The sequence below is a fragment of the Buteo buteo genome, chromosome 1 (genome assembly GCF_964188355.1).
Source record: "Buteo buteo chromosome 1, bButBut1.hap1.1, whole genome shotgun sequence".
Lineage (NCBI taxonomy): Eukaryota > Metazoa > Chordata > Aves > Accipitriformes > Accipitridae > Buteo > Buteo buteo.
In genome coordinates, this window is record NC_134171.1 from 67,622,439 (window position 1) to 67,637,543 (window position 15,105).

General features: G+C 41.1%; 1 protein-coding gene across 10 annotated transcripts in view; it reads left to right on the top strand.

The window, feature by feature from the left end:
• WDFY3 (WD repeat and FYVE domain containing 3) overlaps window positions 1-15,105 on the top strand; it is a 182,291-nt gene that overhangs the window by 101,284 nt on the left and 65,902 nt on the right. For all 10 annotated transcript variants that reach the window (XM_075034811.1, XM_075034840.1, XM_075034833.1 and 7 more), the window contains 6 exons: window positions 2,656-2,833; window positions 4,902-5,116; window positions 6,729-6,841; window positions 8,806-9,037; window positions 11,759-11,859; window positions 12,953-13,171. In XM_075034811.1, the coding sequence (XP_074890912.1) occupies window positions 2,656-2,833; window positions 4,902-5,116; window positions 6,729-6,841; window positions 8,806-9,037; window positions 11,759-11,859; window positions 12,953-13,171 (1,058 nt within the window). The remainder of the gene's footprint in view (window positions 1-2,655; window positions 2,834-4,901; window positions 5,117-6,728; window positions 6,842-8,805; window positions 9,038-11,758; window positions 11,860-12,952; window positions 13,172-15,105) is intronic.

Genomic DNA, 15,105 nt, shown 5'->3' on the forward strand with positions numbered 1-15,105 from the left:
TACTTCCTCCTTTCTTCTTCCTTAAAGGGATCATATAAAGAATGTATAAGGATGGCTAAATTAATTTATTGCAGGTTCTGCACTGACCTACAGACCTGTAACATTCACTGAATACTTTGGCAGGATTTTGTAGAATCTGGGTTTTTTCCTTTCCTAGAGAACTCTTCCTGAACTGTTCTTTTTTTTTTTTTTCATTGTTTTGATACAAGTACTCCTTATATGGAAAAACTAAACATGGAAGGTATTTTTTAAATTATGTGAAAAACTTTCAATAACATATGCTTTAGGGGCGTAACTTTTACTTAGATTGCAGACAGAAAAGCAAATTGCCTAGTCTTGACTGTATCCCCTTTTCAGTCTGTATGTAATGTTGAAGTCCAGGCTTTTTGAGGCCAGGATCACATGCTTGCTCATGAATCATACTGAGCAATGGCTCAGGATTTTGTTAGGCTCTCCCTGTACTAACATGTTATAAAGTCACAGTTTACCAAATGAGGTGAATGAGATAGTGCAGATCAAGATGCTTAGAAGTAAAATTTGTGCTTAAAAGTGGACAGAAGCTTGATCTTCAGGAATGTCTTGGGGAGTGGAATTTCACTAGACTGAAAAGCATTCTTAAATTGAAATAGATATTTAGTTTTTAAACAGTATCCTGTAGAACTTGCATTGAGACGCTCAAGATGACATTGGAAAGAGGTAGCAGTTTTCTTCTTCAGGTGAAGAACAGTGTTGTTAGGATCCATGAGAAACAATTGCCCATGTTTCAATCTCTGCATCAAGACAGGGAAAAGGGTTGAGATAACATCTCTCTATGACAGTATTACCAGTTGTTCTGCTGTTCTTAATTCCAGTTAATTTTAAGGAGACAACGAAGATTCTCTACCTGCCAGATGTTTCAAATGGTGAGTCTGCTAGAGAAGTTTAGGAAATTGATGGCTAGAGTTTGTAAAACATGGGCAGATTTTTTTTTTTAGTGGTTGATTACAATAGAATCGCCACACTATTTCATGTTTGCTGTATTAGCTGAATGAGTAAAGCATCAGTAATTTCATCTTTCTTCAAAAACTCTTTTAAAAAGTGCTCTTGGATTGTTCAGATGCCAAGTTGTTGTTGATCTGCCATGAGCCTTTTCAATAGGAACACTTTTGTCGGAACATTATTTACCAGCCCACTTTCCAGCCAGCGCAAGAAGATTGTTCTGTACTTCCTAGTGTCCTGTCTTAGGCTAAATAATCCATTGCCTCAGCCTTCCCACACAAATGACATTTCTTGCTGAGGGTTGTGTGTATGTGTTTGAGATGGAACCTTCAGAGTGTTTAGGACAGAATTGTACTTGGAGCCTTCCTCATCTCCCATCTATGTCCTGTTTCTCCCAAGAGAAAAGATTTCATTGTTGGAAGTGCCCAGTGGGTGAAGCACAGCGAGTCTGAGTGTTATTTCTGTTAGAGTTAGGGGTTAGGTAAATCTCTGTCACTGAGAACGAGAGAGGAAATGCCTCTTTCAACTGATTTGATAGGAAGAGACTTGTTTTTAGTTGGACTCACTTCTGGTAAAATGGCAGGCAATATTTGGTCTTCAAGAAAAATTACTGCATAGAGTTTTTTCTTTCTTCTTACAAATAAGCATGTATGATAAATACTGTGAGAATTATGGGTGGGTTTCGTGGGGGGGGTTGTTTTGGGTTTTTTTGTTTGTTTGTGGTGAGCATGAGCCTTTCGAGCTATCTTTTGCTTCTAAAGTACCATCTTGAAAGTCTATGTTCAGTAAGCTGCTCATAGAATCATAGAATTGTTTAGGTTGGAAAAGACCTTTAAGATCATCAACTGTCAACCCAACACCACCATGCCCACTAAACCATGTCCTGAAGTGCCTTGTCTACGTGTTTTTCGAACACCTCCAGGGATGGGGACACCACCACTTCCCTGGACACCACTTCCCTGCTGTTTGTGTGTTGAATCTTGCACTGAAAGAATAGCATCAAGCTGATACCTCTGAGAGTTTCAACAAGAAACGCGTCTACAGCTCTCAGCGCAAGTGGTTGCTTCTAAGTCAGTGTGTCTAGGCCTCTTTTCCCTGGATCAGACTAAAGCAGCTTAATGTAAAACTAAATTTCCGTAGCAGTCATGGAAAGACTGAGAGCATACAGACTGCTGGCGTGAGCGTACACCGAGACCAAGACCGACTTTCTGTTCTTGTAGGCTAATTAGGGATTGCCGAGAATTTCATGATAGAGCATTTTAATAATCAGCTGTTAATGAAAAACAAATGGGGAGAAACGTATTCAAAGCTGAATTCACCCCCCAGAACAGGAGCAGTGCTAGCTTGCATGCTGCTGGTGCTGTGTGCTGCCACCATGACTAGAATTAAAAGAGGGAGGCAATGAAGGCAACATTTAAGTTCTTCAAACTGCATAGCACCTGGGGAAAAGATTTCTGAGTTCTAGTAGAGTCAAGAAATTAAAACCCTTCCAGGTTGTCTTTGGGCAAACATGTCCAACAGGTTTGAGAAGAGGAAAGCACTTGGTCTGTCTAACTGAGGGAAGAGAAAGGAGAGGCGAATAACAACTGTAGGCCAGTTCAACTTTACAGCTGCTTGAAAAATGCAAAGCTCATAATAGATGGGTGTTGTAACCATGGGATGTTTTCTGTCCTGCAGGCATGCATATCATTCTGTTTCAACACCTCCTGTTTGCCCTCAGAAAAACATAGCTGATGTGAAACTCCAAACAGGACCCACACCTGTACAAAGCTCTGATGCAGTCATTATCCACCCTGGTGCTATGCTCGCGATGCTGGATCTTCTGGCTTCTGTTGGATCAGCTACACACCCAGAGGTAGCAAAAAAATTCTGCTGTCTTAAGCTTTGAGAGTGACTGGGAAAAAGGATGGCTCCGGGAAATAGGGAAAACCAATGACGTCCTCTCATTTTGTGCTGCAAAACTAACACATTTCACAGATTAATTGAGTTGAATAACTGGTGACATAGAGGTCTGATAGAAATTGCTTTATTTCACAGGCTTTGTTTTGTCTCTTTCAAGCGCTTGGCAACAATGTAAATTTAAAGAAATGTCTGAAGTGGCTATCAGATAAATTTCCAAGCACTGTGATTAATTCATGTTTTCCCTGATGTATCAGGTGTTAACACGTAGTACGAGGAGGATGTGGGATTGTATGTTATGGCTCAGTGTATACGTGCTATTTGAAATAGCTGGAATATGTTCTAGTTCCAAAATTGTACTGCCTGCTTTGTAGAATCCCCAAACCAAAACCTCTACTGGAGGTTTCTATATAAAGGATTTGCTGAGCATTTTTTGAAGTTGCTTAGGTATATTTTGTTTGAGATGTCTTCCCTGAACATTGTTTTGTTTGTTTTTTTTTTAAAAAAAATTCCGAAAGCTTACAAGAATTGCTAGACTTGATTCCTCCTCCTTGTCCTCTACCAGTGATAAGTATGGTAACTTTCTGTCTTCAGGGCATTAATTTGGCAGTGATGTTGCGTATATCTTAAATATTGTAGAGATTATGATGATGATGGGGAGCCGAATGAAGCCCCCGTAATCCAAGGGGAAATGGTTAGTGACCTGCAACATGATTTAGACACACATAAGTCTATGGGTCCACCCAAGGGTACTGAGGGAGCTGGTGGAACTGCTTATCAAGCCACTTTTCATCATTCATCAGCAGTCTTAGCTAACCAAGGAGGTCCCAGTTGACTGGAGGTTAGCAAATGTGATGCCCATCTACAATAAGGGCTAGAAGGAGGATCTGGGGAACTACAGGCCTGTCAGTCTTACCTCGGTGCTGGGAAAGGTTATGGAGCAGATCATCTTGAGTGCCATCACATGGCACAAACAGGACAACCAGGTGATGAGGCCCAGTCAGCAGGGGTTTGTGAAGGGCAGGTCCTGCTGATCTTCTGTGATAATGTGACCCACTTAGTTGATGAGGGAAAGGCTGTGGATGTTGTCTACCTGCACTTTAGTAAAGCCTTTGACACCATTTCCCACAGCATTCTCCTGGAGAAACTGACTGCTCATGGCTTGGACACGTGCTCTTCAGTGGGTAAAAAAAACTGGCTGGCTGGACAAGCCCAGAGTTGTGGTGACTGGAGTTAAATCCAGTTGGTGGCTGGTCACAAGTGGTGTTCCCCAGGGCTCAGTATTGGGGCCAGTTCTGTTTAATATCTTTATCAATGATCTGGACGAGGGGATCAAGGGCACCCTCAGTAAGTTTGCAGATGACACCTAGCTGGGAGGGAGTGTTGATCTGCTTGACAGTAAGAAGGCTCTACAGAGGGATCTGGACAGGCTGGATCAATGGGCCGAGGCCAATTGTATGAGGTCCAACAAGGCCAAGTGCCAGGTCGTGCACTTGGGTCACAACAATCCCATGTGACGCTACAGGCTTGGGGAAGAGTGGCTGGAAAGCTGCCTGGCAGAAAAGGACCTGGGACATGGTTTAGTGGTGGACTTGGCAGTGTTAGGTTAATGGTTGGACTCGCTCTTAAGGGTCTTTTCCAACCTAAAATGATTCTGTGATTCTGTGTTAATAGGAATAGCTTAGCAGTCACAAAGATAAAAGTTCTTAGTACACACTAAGCACGTAGAACTTCTAAACTGACTCACTTCTGCTGGTGAAAAGGACAGGTTAGTTTAACCATTCCTACCTGAATTGTTTTTCTTTACAGTTGTTGTAGTAATCCTTCCTATAACTTGTTACCCTTTTTCATAAAGAGGTGAAAGTGTCTCTTCACACACACGCATGCACATATATTTAAGTATAGGACGTTTTGTGTATTTATTACTAATGGTAGTTTCCCTTTCTTTGTTATGCAGAAGGGCTTTCTTTTACTTGCCTTCTCAGTTTGTGTCTTCTCAAGTTGTGTGCTCTTCTTTTTTTCAGCATGCACTGGATCTTCAGCTGGCAGTGGCCAATATCCTGCAATCCCTAGTACACACAGAGAGAAACCAGCAAGTCATGTGCGAAGCTGGGCTCCACGCACGGCTTCTACAAAGATGCAGCGCTGCTCTGGCTGATGAGGACCACTCGCTGCATCCGCCGCTCCAAAGGATGTTTGAAAGGCTGGCCTCACAGGCGCTGCAGCCAATGGTGTTGAGGTCAGAAATATAGCACTGAAGTCCAGTTGAGCTGAGGCCTGCTGCCTGCACTGTTGCTGGCTGGCTGTAAATGGCTCGGATTGGTAGAGAGCATAAGTGACCTTGTGTGGTAGTGATCTCATGGGATCCCATTTTATTTCTTATTGGATAGACTGTCTTGCTTCTGTTAATCAGTGTGTAACCCTGGAGATGCTGGGAATTGGAGGATGGGTGAGGAGGGAGAAGTGTGGAGCGGGGAAATCTGTTTGGTGTTTTTCACAGAGATTGTGCTGAAGTTAAATGCTTGCTTTCTTCCTGCAAATCTTGAGAGGCTATCAAAAATGCCATTTCTGACTAGGTCCTCAGGAAGAGGAAGCATGAGGATGGATTCTTTGACTTTGTGCAATGTTGAACACCTCAGATTGGAAAAGATTTGGGCCAGCAGTTTTATTTAGCGCTTTAGTTTGTGTGAAGGAAATGCAGGAATGTGATACGAGAGGTGTCTGGAAAAATCTGGGGATTCATCGCTTTAAAAAGTTGCTCTTTCTGTGTATTAATGCAAATAGGTTTGTACATCTATGCTAGTACTAGAAAAGCAAGCTTGAAAAGTTTATGAGTATATTTTGAACCATTTGTTGAATACCCACACAGTTGTATGATAGTTTGGATTGCTTGCTAGATTCTGGGGAGACCTTCTTGCATCCTTCACATATAAAAAGGGGGCTTATAAGAATGACAGAGAGAGACTTTTACCAGGGTCTGTAGTGACAGGACCGGGGTAAGGGTTTTAAACTGAAAGAGGGTGGATTTAGATTGGGCATAAGGAAGACATTTTTTACAATGAGTGTGTTGAGACACTGGAAGAGGTTGCCCAGAGAAGCTGTAGATGCCCCATCATTGGAAGTGTTCAAGGTCAGGTTGGGTGAGGCTTTGAGCAACCTAATACAGTGAAAGATGTCCCAGCCCGCAACAGAGAGATTTGGACTAGATGATCTAGTCTTCCGTCATACAACTGAGTATGACATGCAGCCACAAGTGCTGCTCGGTTCACTTCGGTGGCGTGTAGCCGTGTCAGAAATGATTCTGCAAGGAGCACGCTTGTTGGTAGTTCCATCGCAGGAACTTAAGCATAGATACTGATAGCCTAGGTACCTGTAGATACAGATATTATAGTTATCTATAGATACAGATGTTGATACCTGTGGAACCATCCCCCAGCCAAATAGGACACATGGGTAAAACAAAGCTGAGGTCAGTTACTCACTTCAGCCTGTGGTCTGCCTTTCCAGATGAGTTCACCTTGCTGAATGTGCATCAGTGAGCATCCTGATTTTCTCCTACAGGATGCAGCAGCCTCCTGCCAAGTCTCTGGAATGAAGAGAAGGGAATTGGGAGCTTTATCAAAATTCTTTGATTAGTTAAAATAATGCTAACCTTTGAGAGCATGTGTTCAAAACTTAAATAGTTTCGAATGGATCAGATGTGTTTCTTGTAATTAGTTTATTTATTTTCTTAGTTAAAAGTTATGTTTATTACAATTACTGTCTTTTTTAAAAATGGTATTAGATTTGGTGCCATTCTAGGCAAATAAATAGACAAAATTATTTGTAAATTTTTTTATTCTCTTTCTTAGGGAATTTTTACGCTTGGGAAATCCTTTGAATTGTGGAGCTTGGGACAAAAAGCTGTTGAAACAGTACCGAGTGCACAAACCCAGCTCACTGAGTTTTGAACCGGAAATGAGAAGTAGGTGCTGAAGTGCGAGAAAGTTGCATAAAGAATGCTTCACTGACATCCCCCAATTGCATACTTCCGTAAAATTTGTAGATAAGCATCCATAAAAACCTAACTCCACCCTGGCTTTGAATGAATGTGAAATCATCAGAACAGTTTGATTGGAAAAAGTTCTAAAAGCAGAAGGAATGTAGTACTTGTATTTAATATATATCTGGTGAGGTAATTGTAATTTTTTCATTTTAGGAACAGTAGCTACTAAATATGACAGTAGTTTACTTTTAAGTCTTCAGAAGATCATGAGTTTGTAGTTATTTAACAGAAAAAGGAAAAATATTTTTCTTAGATACTTTCATGTGCACATCACATCATTAAGTCTGTGTAGTGTCTCTCATGGGTTCAGTAAGGTGTCAGATAAAATAACTGAAATTCCTACACTTAAGCATAATTCCATTTATTTCAGCCAGACTCAAGAACCTGGCTCATCATTAGCATCACTAGTAATGAGAAAGAAATAGAAAGAATTAAAAAGGAAAAAAAAAGCATAATATACATAATCTGGCAGAATCTCAATCTAATAATTGTTTATCTTAGAAAGAGGTAGAATTTGGAGTTGGAACACCCACTCTGAATTCTTATATCTGCTTTAAAATAAAAAAAAAGGGGATGAGGGGACACCATGATAACTCAGTTTCAGTTTTAGTCCTGGAATTAACACTGTGGGAAGGTATTATTCACAATATATTTTGATAGGATATTCACTAGATATCCCCGGATTATAGACAGACACACATACATGTGTGCAGTGGAAATTTTCATTATACCTTTGCATGGTACCCTGTCATGGAAGTTCATCCGTCTGACAGAGTGCTTCATATTCAATCAGCAGTTACACATCAGCTCTGATTTTTCACACTGGAAAGTTACATCTGTTTTCCAGCCATTGAATGAATCAATCTGATAAACTGCACTGAATATCTGTAACTGATGGATTCCTCCAGCTGATCCAAACTTCTCTTGCAGATGCACTCTTTCCTGTTATTAGCCATGAGTTGCAGAGCTTGGGAATAGCTGTTCGTGTAGTATAGGAGAGTCTCAGTAAATGGTAATACAAAGAAATTATTGATAAGTTTCCAAAGCACGTGATACTTATTTCTATGTGTCAACTCAGTCATTGTATGGCCAGTTGTAACACATAGCTAAAAATACCTTAGTTGAAATGTTTGAATTATTTAAAAGGAACTAGAAAGCATCCTGGATGGTACTGAATTACAAGCATTAAAAAATGAAATAAATAAACAAAATAACTGAGCTCATGTTATGTCATCAGGTTCAGTACATTTAAAAAGAAGAGAGGAGGAGAGATTCAACTTCTCTCTAGGCCAGTGCTTTATTTATTTATTTATTTTTAATAGGGTATTATCACAGGGGAAGGTAAACAATGAAAATTGTGAAAATGTGACTCTGAAAAGTTTTTAACCTAGGAAAGAGAAGGCAAAGCTAGCTTCTGAATACAAGTTATATTAAATTTCCTAAGCTAAGCTTACTGAGTCTTTCTGCTTATTGAGAGCTCTGAGACTTTTGGCTCAGAGTTAACTGCATCTGAAAAACAGGAAGAAGAGTTGTTCCTGCCTGTTAAGTCAGGTAGCAGGAACGCACCTGAAAGGGAGCCTCTGCGAAAGGGACACTTTCCTGATGTTAGGTAATGGTATGGCCTCTTGGCTCAATTTTTTGGTATTACCATAGACTTTCTGTAATACCTTGCTCAAGATACTCATGTCTCTGCCTCAGTTGAATGTTTTTATAATGAGAGCAATGCTTCCTGACTCATCATCTTCTAACTGAGAGGCTGAACTGGTCAACGATGATTGACAGTTCAGCTATTGCATTGGAAACATTACTTGAAAAGTCCAAATAAATAGTCTGAAAATGTTTCCTGTTTGCAATGTTGTGTTGTTTCTTGGCTTCTACTGTAGATAGCATGGTTACCTCAATGGAAGGTCTGGGTTCTGACAGCGTCTTTGGTTTGCATGAAGACAGCCACTATCGGATAAGCAAGAGCTTACTCAAGCCAGCAGAAGGGAGCACAGTACCCCTGACAAGAGTGAAATGTTTGGTCTCCATGACAACCCCACATGATATCAGGCTTCACGGATCATCAGTTACGCCGGCGTTCATTGAGTTTGACACGTCTCTTGAAGGGTTTGGGTAAGGTCCTACAGTGCTCTCAAATAACAGGGGGCACAGTGCAATGTTTTCTTACTTTATTCTTTCAGAGAAACAGTTGGGACTTTTAATGGACTGTTTGCAAACCAGAAACAAATGAATACTTTAAAGAAACAAAACGAATACTTCAAGCCACATAAATTTCCACTCTGTCATTCATTAATGCCTTGAAACCAAATGCTTGCTTGCCGTGTGTGAAAGTAGAAGTAGGTTTGTATCTAAACGTTGATAGTTACCTTCTCAGTTCTGGATTTCATGTGCCTTTTAAAAAAAAGGAATGCCAACTTACCCTTGCAGAAACTCATTAGTTGCTAGGATTTATGTGCGGCATTTGGATGGCTCAAATGCTCTGAAACCCACTTAAAATTGCTGAAGAACTTGGAAGTGCAAAAGTGGGCAAATTGGAAATACAAGTAGAGCAGAGAAGGCATCTATGCTGAGTCTGAATAACTGGAAAGAAATTATTACTAACTGGAGTTGTAACCTGAATATAATGCTTAACTCGTTTTTTTCCTTTTAGCATCTGGTATCACCTTCACTTACTGTTTTTGCTCTCTAATTAAACACCTGCTGAGTGAGGCACTTTATGAGGATCATGTAAAATCATTTAGCTTGACTGTTCAGAAGATGAAAACATGACACCATTCTCAGCATCTGTTTAAGGAAAATGCTTTGTCTTCTTGGTTATAAAAATGGAATAGAAAAACCTCAAAACACTCATTTTGTTCTGTTCTTAGGGGTAAATACCTCAAAATTGCTACAAAAATTCAGACCAATAGTATAAGGAACAGGTATTCTCTAACTGCCTGCAGACTGCTCCATAGGCAGAGGCTTGCATATAGGCTGCAAGCCAGTAACTCAGAGAGGGTAGTGTTATGAGATATGTGCAAGTCAGACGATTGTGAATGGCACCTCATATGATAAGTAATTGTTCAGAATTTCCCGGAAGCTTGGTTAAAAGCTTAAAAACCTTGACTAGAAGCTTTATTAAAAGGTTTTTAGTGACACGAACCACCAAAAATGATGACTGTGAAGCCCAAAGGAGCCTGACAAATTCTTGTATGAGATGAGTAGCTCCTCAATGGGTTTTTTTTCATCTCTTTTTTTGAAAGAATCGTGAGAAGAGGTAGAACTGTTGTCCACAGCTGCACCATAATTTCATACAAACAGAAACAGCTCCACCTGACAGAATTGTTCATCTTGTCTTTTTCTTTCCAGACTTTATATTTATACTACTGTGTTTCTTAAAACTATTTCTGTTCTGACGTGGCCTTTGACAGAGCCAGTTGCATCTTAGTGCACTTGTTCCAGTTTATTTGGGATAACTGGTCTGAGAGTAGAGCCAGCCTGGATTTTTGGGAGCTCTGCTGCTCTGCATTCTCTTTCCAGCTTTGCAAAGCAAGGATGCAGCACCCGTCTTGCATCTAGCCTTCATATCCAATGTAGTCAGGGACAGACTTTTATTTGCAAACAAATGGTGTTCAAAGTTCTGTTCTACATGCTTCATAAGAGAAAAGAAAATGTTTTGGACCTAAGAAGAACTTGAAATAGGCTAGCAAAATGAATTGTTACTGTGGTTGCTCCAGGAGATTTGTAGGTGCTGGTAATGTGTCTAGAAGTAATCCACGTAATGCAGCTGTGACTTCATGTAATTTCAGCAAGTCACCTAAGAAGGCTGCTAGAATCAATTAAAAAAAAAACCCTCTAAAAACTTCTTGGTCTGTTTTAAAGTGCCAGGGTGTTTCATGAATTCAACAGTTGGTGGACCCTTGCAAGTTATCTGCTTAAAGAGAACATGCTTATAACACCATTGACCATGGGGGATTCACCCAGAGAAGAACATTTTCAAGAGGGAGGAAGAAGTATATAATGAGAACTGTAATCAAAAGGAAGATAGTAGTGACCAGAACCGTGGACTGCTGTTGCTTTCAAGATGCGTGGTCAAGTTAACTCTTCATAGCTTACATGAGAACAAAGTAACTCCTAGCTCTGTCAGGCAACTCAGCCACAGTATACTTAAAGTAGCCTGCTGAAGTGTAAATGTCAATAAAATGATGATTCTTCAGCAAGTGGAAAAGCTGGCATTTTGCCGTCAGTAGGACAATCTATACAAACTGGAAGCTGAACTCCTGCAGGGTTTCACTCCACTTTGGCTAGGCTGGTCACTGAAATGATCTGGGCTCTTAAAATCTTTTAGTACTTAAGGGAGGTACTCCTTATATCTGTTTCCATTGTGTCCACAGCATCAGTGGCTCTTGTAAGGACCAAATGTAGCTAATTTGGTGAAGTATGATGTTACTGTGAGAGCATACATACTTAAAATAAGAACAACATAGTATGCAATTACCAGATCCTTTGGATATTTAGCTAATCTGTCTCTTTTAGAGTCCAGAACATCTCAAAGGCTGCAGTGAGTTATGGTTGCCTACAAGGGAGCATCTTAGGCTATGGAGCCATGTGGGTATAAGTCCCTGCACCTTTGCGCCAAAGATATATGCTGCCAAAGCTCCTTGCACTGGAGATAATTCAGCCTCACAAGGAGAAATCTTGAGAATTCACTTCTACTTCTCATGAATACATACAGTTAAGGAGAGTGATGGTGTGCTTATGGTATATTTTCCTAGGCTATATTTTGTTTGTATTGAACTCCGGTTATATTGACTTTCATAAACTCTAGTGTGTTACTGATCCTCTGTTTAACAGCTGCCTGTTCTTGCCAAGTTTGGCTCCCCATAATGCACCTACAAATAATGCTGTTACAACAGGACTTATTGACGGTGCAGTTGTCAGTGGAATTGGAACTGGTAAGTACTTGACTATGACTGTTATTCCGTAACAGCAGTGTTTTGTGTCTGATGTTTAGTTTTCTTATATTTCTCTGTTAGCCATGAATTGATAGTATTGTGTTGGATGTTGTACACTCATAATTGAGAACTTTTTCTGTCCTTTTTGTGTTTCTGTTGCTTTTTGCCCCCAAGTCAATGAAAAGCAATATAAAATACAAATGTGTGATTGCTTTAAAATACAAGGCTTTCAGCAGAAGGTTAAGTTGTAATCAAGAGAAGCGTATGAATAATGAACCTGGATGGATTAAGAACAAGTTGAGGTAGTAGTGTGAAGACTGTAGTAAGCATAAAAGGAATTTTAAAGCTGTACTTGTGGCTTTGTTCTGCTGAATTCTTGACTGAATTTGTTACAGGTGTAGTTACACACATCATCACAAAAATCTCATCTAATTTGTTTGCTATCCCTTATACTTGTCCACTGTGGGCTGTTCACCCTACAGGAACTTGATGCGCTGTGGTGCAAATCGAATATGATCACTTAATTTAAAAAAGGTGTTAAGTCTAAAAACTAAGTTGAAGGTTTACTGCAGTAAGATGGAATTAGTGTTAGGCAGTACTTGAAGTCTGTGAGCTCATTGTTCTGTGGGAGCCCCCCAGGAGATGAAAGGGAGTCAGGTGTATGTGGTGGAGAGCTCTTCAACAAAGGCTTCTTCAGCGAGTCACACCTATGGAAGAAGCATCTCATCATGATATTAGCAGTTTCTGAGGGCCTGATCCATTTCCACTTTTTTTGTCTAGGGAAGTGAAACTGGGTTGTTCTGACCAAGCACCCCTTCAGAGTTGATTTTTGGTTTTAGAATAGGAGGCAATAGTATGCAATTCTTGCTTTGCTTTGTTTTGAAACAAAGCTCCTCTGAGCTAGCTTTATGTGACTTTTCCTCCAAGTTTGAGTCAGAAATGAAAGAAGTAACATTGAAGTCCATGAAGGAAAAGTTTGAGAAAGCACAGCTGGTATCAACTGAGCTGATAGGAGAAAAGGAACAGGAACAAGTAGGGTAGCCTAAGTACTGGCTACTGCAGCTATATAATGGGCTTTCATTTTTGTTTTCAGGTGAAAGATTTTTCCCACCGCCATCTGGTTTAAGCTACTCAACTTGGTTTTGTATTGAACATTTTAGTACACCTCCTAATAACCATCCTGTGAGACTTCTTACTGTAGTGCGGCGTGCAAACTCCTCGGAGCAGCATTATGTATGCCTTGCCATTGTCCTCTCAGCAAAAGACCGGTCACTGATTGTTTCAACTAAAGAAGAATTGCTTCAAAATTATGGTAAGAGCTGTGTCATGTCATCAGCTAATCCTGACAATATTGTGGGGATGCTACAGCAAGTTTATTTTGAACCTAGTATCTAGAAGAATTGAGTGTGATGGAACTTTTAGTTGCAGCTTCACCAGCTCTTAATGGGTTTTGACAATGGAAAAATGCAAAATATAAACATTCATGTAGAAATTAAGGAGCTCTTACAATTTCTAAACAAGATTCAGTATCTGCATATAAAGAAAATTTTTTGCCCAAACCCCAAGTATTATAAATTTGAAGAAGGGGATTACATCATTGTTTTTGAAAGGTTTTTGCCTTTTATTTATCTTGTATTATTCATTTTAGACATCATCTCTTAAGGTGCAAATATAACTATCTTTGCTTTGAAGAAGTTTGGAAATAGTAAACTAACAGGTTGTGAAGGCTTTTTCAATCTGAATAGTCCCAACACTGGAGGGCTATTTGAAGGCAATCAGTCATTTGCTTCCTGTTTTAATGCTGTGATTAGTTTTCAGAAAGAGTTTGTAGCTTTATTCAGTATCTGTGATCAAAGGTGGAATTACAGGAAGTGCAGTGAAGATCTAAGTGAAGTTGGTGAGGCCAGTGAATTTGCTAGAGTGTGCTATCGGTGCAGTTGGGGGCTTCAGGCTTAGCCATCTCCTGTCTCCTGTCTTGTCCTCCATCAGAGCCTCCAGAAATGGTCAGTTTTGACAGACTGTTTATGCACGGTGGCTGTGGAGGAGCTGAGAAGAGCAGGGCAGGCTTAGCTCTTGTCATGGTTTCAGCCCAGCCAGTGACAAAGCACCAGGCAGCCCCTCGCTCACTCCTCTCCTCCCCAGCCACGGTGGGATGAGGAGAAAATATAAAGGCAGGCTCGTGGGTCGAGATAAGGACTGGGAAGGATCACTCACCACTTATGGTCATGGGTAAAAGACAGGCTCAACTTGGGGAAGAAACAAAATCAATTTAATTTACTACAAATCAGAACAAACCAAGGATATTAGGAAGTAAAACCAAACCTTAGAACACCTTCCCCCACCCCTCCCTCCTTCCCGACTCAACTCCACTCCCGGTTCTCTCCACCTCCTCCCCCCGGCAGTGCAGGGGAACAGGGGATGGGGGTTGGGGTCAGCTCCCCACACCTTGTCTCTGCCGCTCCTTCCTTCTCAGGGGGAGGACTCCTCACTCCACCGTGCGGTCTCAGTGGGAGACAGTCTCTCTCATGGGAGACAGTCCGTCATGAACTTATTCCAACATGAGTCCTTTCTGCGGGCTGCAGTTCCTCACAAATTTCCTTGGTGTGGGTCCTTTCTGCGGGCTTCAGTTCTTCCCAGACTTCCCTGGTGTGGGTCCTTTCTGCGGGCTGATCTTCAGTCACAGACTGCTCTAGCGTGGACTTTCCCATGGAGTCACGGCCATCCTCGGGAGCATCTGCTCCACCGTTCACCTCCATGGGCTGGGGGGGGGACAGCCTGGCATCTCACCACAGGCTGCAGGGGTATCACCTCCTCTGGCACACCTCCTCCCTCTCCTTCTTCACTGACCTCGGTGTCTGCAGAGGGGTTCCTCTCACATTCCAATCCCCATACTCACTGCAGGTTCCCCTTCTTAAATGCGTTATCCCAGAGGTGCTACCACCGTCGCTGTTTGGGTCGGCCTTGGCCAGAGGTGGGTCCGACTTGTAGCCAGGGAAGCTTCTAGCAGTTTTTCACAGGAGCCACCCCTGTGGCCCCCTCCCCCGCTACCAAAAAACTGCCACACAAACCCATAACAGCTCTTTACCAAACCAACATGCTGGGTTACAAGTGGTTATCAAAAATCTGTTTCTGCTCCTGTTCTTTCCTTTTGAGTAGCAGGCACTAATAAAGAATTTGTACAACTGTTGTTATTTAAAAAAAAACCAGCGAAGCAGACTGTTATAGAATATTCCTTCTTTTCATGAT